Source organism: Phocoena sinus, chromosome 16 (genome assembly GCF_008692025.1).
Source record: "Phocoena sinus isolate mPhoSin1 chromosome 16, mPhoSin1.pri, whole genome shotgun sequence".
Lineage (NCBI taxonomy): Eukaryota > Metazoa > Chordata > Mammalia > Artiodactyla > Phocoenidae > Phocoena > Phocoena sinus.
In genome coordinates, this window is record NC_045778.1 from 40515981 (window position 1) to 40523044 (window position 7064).

The 7064-nt window shown below is 44.9% G+C and overlaps 1 protein-coding gene across 6 annotated transcripts; it reads left to right on the plus strand.

Moving 5' to 3' along the window:
• The first annotated feature begins 1338 nt into the window (after positions 1-1338).
• ZNF32 (zinc finger protein 32) lies at positions 1339-6088 on the plus strand. 6 transcript variants are annotated; one of them, XM_032607655.1, is made up of 4 exons: positions 1381-1407; positions 2203-2404; positions 3762-3901; positions 5146-6088. In XM_032607655.1, exons 3-4 carry the CDS (start codon positions 3832-3834, stop codon positions 5895-5897), a joined length of 822 nt encoding a protein of 273 aa, XP_032463546.1. In that variant the 5' UTR covers positions 1381-1407; positions 2203-2404; positions 3762-3831; the 3' UTR covers positions 5898-6088. The 6 variants fall into 6 exon arrangements, with proteins under 6 accessions (XP_032463541.1, XP_032463544.1, XP_032463543.1 ...); XM_032607650.1 differs by lacking the exon at positions 2203-2404 and having other exon boundaries at positions 1339-1407; positions 5104-6088; XM_032607653.1 differs by lacking the exon at positions 2203-2404 and having other exon boundaries at positions 1339-1407.
• The last annotated feature ends 976 nt before the right edge of the window (positions 6089-7064 follow it).

Genomic DNA, 7064 nt, shown 5'->3' on the forward strand with positions numbered 1-7064 from the left:
GACATAGCAAGCAGAAACATTCCTTGTGAAACTCCTCATTCAATAGGATAGACTAGTCCCTGAGTGGGAGCTCTGGAGCAGGGAGCCTGGAGAGAAGTACACTGAGGAGAGCTCCAGGATGAAGGAAAACAAAGGTGATTCCAAGGGGGAGAAAGGAAGCCCAAGAAGCCTAAGCCCCCAGGAACTTTAATGCCTGACCAAATTCCCTCTCAGAGGCCAGGATCCTATAAAAATGCATTTGAAGGTGGCTAGAGGCATTTAGAGAGCCTTTAACTCATGGATGTTCAAAATCAACCTTTGTCCCCTCCCAGTATCATACAACAGGGCCAAGGATTTGACTTGTGGCTCTTCAGAGAAGCCCCATGAAAAACAGCTCTTGCCCCCTGAACTGAGCGATCTTCAGGGCTTACAATTTCTCAGTGCTTCAGACACACGGTCAGTTAAGAAAAAAATCTAATTTATTACCCTAGAAAATACTGTTTTCTCTCCATAATTCATGGAGTACATACAGAACGATTTTTTTCTGGGTTCACTCACATACCTGCCTTTGCTCTGAAGCAATAGAATAGCGGGGTGGCCTGGCCTGGACCCTGGCCCTTTCAAGAAGTCTTCACCTGGCCCCTGTAGCTGTCACCTGAGCCTATCCTGGGCTCTCCACCAGGTAAGAAGCCTGTCCAGAATCCTGTAGCTAGTCAATTTGCTTGTTGGCTCCAGGCTGTTGTGATGGAGCCAACAAGCAAATTCAGGACAATTCCAAACCTGATCTCTTACCCATTATTTAGGGTGCAAATTCTTACTGATGGGATCGGTAGGGCATAGCTCTCCTCTCCAGGCTCTCGAAATTTTCCTGTGGTGTTCCAAGTCCTCTCTTCCCACAGACTTCACTTGAAATATTTGCTCCTTGTCTCAGAATTCTAATTACACATTTAGTCTCTGCTCATGCAGCGGCTCAACGCAAAACCCCTAAACACCTGAGGCTTTATCAACTCATTTCTTCCCAACACTTTGCTTCAGAACCCTGGATTCCCCCTTTCCTGGCTCAGCGGACGGCTTCACCAACCTGCCATCCCACGCCTGGCTAATCTGAGTGGCCGTTTGGTGCTCTCGGCTCCCGCTCTACATCAGCGAACAAGTCGGCATCTCTGGCTCGGGGCCAAACAGGAGGGACCTGAGCGCCCAGCGCACACCGAGACCCGCAGAGCCCTAGCGGCCGGTCGCATCGCCGAACTACGTTTCCCACAGTACTCGGGGAAGCCGGGGCCGCCGAGGTGCGGCCCACCCCCCGCCCCCCCACCCCCGCTCAGGCTCGCGCGGAGCCTCCTGGGAGTTGTAGTCCTGGCCGCTCGCGCCGGCGCTCCTGAGGGCTCGTTGTCGGCCTTTGTCTGTCTGTGGGCGCGCGCAGCTGCGGTGAGTGAGGCCGCCGGCCGGGTCCGTACGCCCGAGCGAGGCGGGGCCCCGCCTGCAGGCCGCGGTCCCTGAGCCCCCTGCGGCCTTGAGTAGGCCTGGCCAGCTTGGACTCCCCAGGGCAGCCAGCTGCGAGGGGAGAGGTCTGCGGCCCGCAGGAAAAGGTCCAGCTGGACCAGAGAAAGGGGTGCTGAGGCCCAGCGCGCAGGGCCGGCCCGGGGGTTTGCGGGTGGGGGCAGACCTGAGGCGGGAATGGAGAGTCTGTCGGTAGGAGCAGGGGTCCCTCCGCCGCACAGCACGGCCGGGTGTGGAGCAAGGCCCTGCACCCCGAGACGCGGGAGGGGGAGACCACAGGCAGGTGTGCCCCGGGGCCCGCGGGGAGGGTTTCAGAAGACGCACAGGAGAAAGTGCAGTCTCTCTGAGGTGGGTGAAAGGGAGAAAGGACAAACTTCGTTGGGTGGAGAATAGGAAAGGACAAAGTGGATTCAAGTGTGCAGAGAAAATAATCACCCCTCCCCAGAATCTCCTAATCCTTAAACTATCCCTCAAGAAAGCAACTATCCTAGTCCTCTGCTGTGGACTCTCAACTTTAGGCCTTAAATCTGTAGGTCATGTCAGAGGCCCTTCACATTTGGTTCTTTTATTCTCCCAAGAGCTACTTGATAATACAGTGTTATCAGACTATTTAGTAAGTGAGGAAATAGGGTCAGGGCTGTTTGGTTACTTGCCCAGTGTCATTTAAGGGGAGAGAAGGGTAATCCAAGTCTCTCATGGCCTAATTCTGAGCTCTTTCCACAGGATATAATGGCCTTTCTGATAGGAAAAGCAGTATTTTCTACTATAAAGTGACTTTATCCAAAATCTTCAGGAAATTGATTCCTCAGATTTGTGGAATCTAGGGAGAAAAATACAACAACTTCTCTATTAATCAAGGAGGTTCCTGAGACACAGCTGAGCTGTTTCTTGTTGAATATCTCACAACATGTGGAGAGGCACAGCTGTAAGTGCTGCCCACACGTTCTGACCAAACTATTTGCTGGACTAACCAGAGACAGAGTCCAACCTCAGGTAGCAGGTACCTATATACTTTCCACTGACTCTTGATGGATGTGTGGTTGAGCAGTAACACCTTCCACTTCCAAATGAACGGTGTTGTAGTGTCCTGACACTCTGATAGGGCATCGCTTTGTGTCTTGTACTGCAAATTGGAGCTGAGTCCTCCAAATAAAGAGTTTAAATGCCTCTCCAGTCATCAAAACATGTAGCAGAAAGGGCAGTTGTCAAGAAGACCAGGTGTTTGGGTTAACAAAGAATTGTAGTATCACACTGCTATTTCATTAAATCAGGAGGCCAGCATTTTCATGGGACATAGTAGAGGGAAACAAAGATTATACACTGGACCACTGCATAAATAAAGTGTAAGTAATTAGGGTCCTGAAATAAGAATATCCCCCCCCCAACAAAATACAAAAGGATAATATGGAACACGAGGATTTCTAGGATCTGGAAGAATAGTAAGGTCTGGTCAAGCTCTGTTCCATTCTATTTCATTTTATAAGAATTCTCACCAGCTTTTTAGTGACGAGAAAGTAGAGAATTGTCTGGACATAGGCTTTGGATCCAAAAAGTCTTGGATTTGAGCCTTTGCCTCACCTTGACTCCTTACTGGCTCTGCGAATAGGGGCAAGTTACTTACCCTAATCGGTGTGCCTTGGGCTTGGTTTTGGAGTCTGAAGTAGGTCTTTCTTTCTCCAAGAATTGGCAAGTATTTATAGTTCCTCAGAACTGGTATTCTCATACCTTGAAGCATCTGGAGCCTCCTAAGAAGTGCCAAAAGGAAATATGAAATCTCTTGTTCTGTCCTAATAACCTAGAGGGGACTGGAGAGGAGAGCTGGAGCCATTTCAATCATAGAATCAATCATGATGGCAGCAATTTTTTTTATATTCTGAATTCCTTTGGAGGCTTGGAGGATAGAATAGCAGGCTGTTAGGCAGGGGAAGGAAGTGGACGATTCCAATCACATGCTAAGGCTAAGCTAAGGTACAAATAGGACGGACCATTATCTTGGCACTGGCAAGAAAAGATACTTGTTTGCTTTATGTCTTCTCTGCTTTCCCACCTCCTGCTTCCTCCTGGACTCATTTATAAGTGGTCATGGTACCTTTTGGCTCATTTTGCAGTTACATTGTAGGTGACTGACATTACCTCAGGCAATCAAGATTTCCTCCATTCACTCATACCCCAAACTGGAGCTCCTGTTGACTTTATTCTCCTCATTTATCAATTCTCCTGTCCTTTCCTGTTTGTTTTTGTTGTTCTGTTTTGTTTTTGTTTGTTTGTTTTTCCCTCCCCAGGTACTCAAGAACAGCCCATGGAAGAATCATATGAAGAGGTGGTGATTAAGGTCATACAGCAGGAGTGGACATGTTTGGATTTCCAACAGCTACTCTGCTGGACTGTCATGGAAGATATGCCCAGAATGTAGCATTTTTCAGTGAGTCAGTTGATTGCTGGGATGCCCTCAACTCATAATAATCAGTGTCCCTGTTCTCAGCACTAGTCAACAGGCTGAGGATGCAGAGAAGATGTTCCTTTGGTGGAGCTCACCGTTTCTAGGGATTACAGGGAAAGCCTACAAACTGGAGTTAGAAATAGTAGAAACAGAGCACAACAGTCTTGATATGGAGGTAGTCTCTGAGAGAATGAATGAGCAGTTTTAAATCTCAGCACAATCATTGAATAACAAGTTGAAATCTCCCTAGGATGACTCCAAGAAAACTATTATTAGTGATGAATGGACCCATATTTAAAGTGCAGTAGAAGGCTCATATGCAGGGCAGTACTGGAGAGTACTGTCAATATCTGCATAGGAAGTGTTGAGAATAACTTCCAAACCAAAATAGACTTCAGTTCCACCATAGCTTAGCAGATTGAAATAGCATGGATTTTAAAGGGAAAAATTCCTTGGATCAGATTCTGTGATAGCCCTGACTTGATCTGTGGTATCAGACAAGTTATTTAACTTTCTTGTGCTCCAGCCTCTTCATCTGTAAAATGGGACAATAAGCTCTATCTTGCAGGGTGCAGGGATTAGAATTAATAGATGTAAAGTACCAAGGATTCTGCTACATATATTCTGATATCATGGAGCCTACTCCACTGTTAGGAGAGCAGACTAGAGCAGAAGTGGATTTCTCATGAAACTAATGAAACAAGGTTCAGGATCTTTCCCTTACACTGGTCTCTTCAAGGCCTTGTCCCTACTTTTATACTGTTTCTTAATGAAATCCATCCAAAATTTTAAAGCTTTAGGCCCTACACAACCTGGATCCACACCTGTTTTGGTGTCAGAACTTGGGTAGGCACTAATTTGATCGTATATAGTTTTCTTAATTTTTCTGAGCCTGTTTTCTTATCTGTAAAATGGAAATAACCATGTCTATACACAATACTATTTGGGAGGCTAAATTAAACTAAATGTAGAGGCAGTACACTGCTATGGAGCATGCCTGAATCCCAAGTCTATGCTTACCTAGCTGCACAATCTTTGACAACCTCCCTATACTTTCACTTCCTTAACTGTAGCAATAGAATGTTTTCAGGATTAAATTATCTATGCAAAGTTTATAGTATAATATCTGGCACATTATAAGCACTCAAAGCATTGTTTCTTTTTTCCCTGTTCTTCTCACTCAGCATATTGGTGCCTCTTACATGACTTCCCTCTCATTTTACCAGATGTGATGACAGAAGCCCACCACAAATATGATCACTCTGAGGCCACAGGATCCTCAAGCTGGGATTTCCAGAATTCTTTCAGAAGAGAGAAGCTGGAACAAAAATCCCCAGATTCTAAGACACTACAGGAAGATTCACCTGGAGTGAGACAGAGGGTCTATGAGTGCCAGGAATGTGGAAAATCCTTCAGGCAAAAGGGTAGTCTAACGTTACATGAGAGAATCCACACTGGTCAGAAGCCCTTTGAGTGTACCCACTGTGGAAAAAGCTTTAGGGCCAAAGGCAATCTTGTTACACATCAACGAATACACACAGGAGAGAAGCCCTATCAGTGCAAGGAGTGTGGGAAAAGCTTTAGTCAACGAGGTAGTCTGGCTGTTCACGAAAGACTCCACACTGGACAGAAACCCTATGAGTGTGCTATTTGTCAGAGAAGCTTCAGGAATCAAAGTAACCTCGCTGTTCACAGAAGAGTTCATAGTGGTGAGAAGCCCTATAGATGTGATCAATGTGGAAAAGCCTTCAGTCAGAAAGGAAGCTTAATTGTTCATATCAGAGTCCACACTGGCCTGAAACCCTATGCCTGCGCACAATGCAGGAAGAGTTTCCACACCAGAGGGAATTGTATCCTGCATGGCAAAATCCACACAGGAGAGACACCCTATCTGTGTGGCCAGTGTGGGAAAAGCTTCACTCAGAGAGGGAGTCTGGCTGTGCACCAGCGAAGCTGCTCACAAAGGCTCACCCTATAACCACTCTCATCAAAGGAAGTTCTCTTTATGAATTAACAGCATAAAATCCCCTGAGATTAAACAACCTATTCAATTTTACAGAATGAATGGAGACTCCTTCAGAAAAATCATCATTGGGTAGAGCAAACTGACTTTTCTCCCTTCCCCCAAATGAATATCAAAAATAAATGTCTTGTTTATTATCGTTATCATGTATGATTCATAATTTGTCCACTTATTTTGACCTAAGGTCAAAATTTGACCCAAGGTACCACCATTAATCTAGTACACAATTGGAGATTTATGTAGCAGATACAGATTTTAAATTTGCAATTGACACCATCAGCCTGTTTAAAAAAGTCAGCCTCTTAGCAATCCCAAGATTATTTTCTTCTCTACATATTCAAATTAATCTTGTTTTGCATTCAAGACCACTGGGCAGAATTCATGAGGCAAATCTAATAACCCTCATATTGAATATTATCTGAATGGTAGTCTCAACAGCATATTCTAACAAATCACCCATGTTCATAGCAGAGGCCCTAGCCTTTCCTTACAAAAATAGGATCCCTTCCAAGCCTGCACTGTGGTTTACTTCAGTCTTCCACTCCTAACTGGGATAGAGATAACTTGCCTATAGCCAAAGAGCAGACAACTATCTACAATAGTTGACACAATGACTCTCACTCCCTTTTGGCAACAGTAGCAATATCTCAGAGTTAGAGTCACCTAGTAAGGGCATAAGTGTCCTCATTACTGAGCTCAAATTTGTAGTCCATAATAAAGTTCCAGTCCTCCAACAACATAATCCTCTTCCTCCTACACAGATACATGCATGCACACACAGAAGAAATTTGGAAAGTAATAGTTTTTTACCTCTAGTGGATTAGATTTGAGGAATAGTGGAGAGAAGTTGGTTTTGAGGGGGAATATCCAACTTTTTTAACTTTAGCCATCTCTAAATTTTCATTCTGAGCTTTTATGTAATTAAAATGATGAATGATGTAGATAGAGTGGTTTTCTTGATAAGATACCATTCCATTCTTTACCCTATAAGCTGTAGGTTCCTATAGACTATAGCCTCCCTCTAGTAGATCCTATAGGCTCCTTAATCCAAGAAGCTTAACAGAAAATCTTGAGAGAGGTAAATTTTATCGAAGATCTTTAGGCATAGAAACACTATGAGTT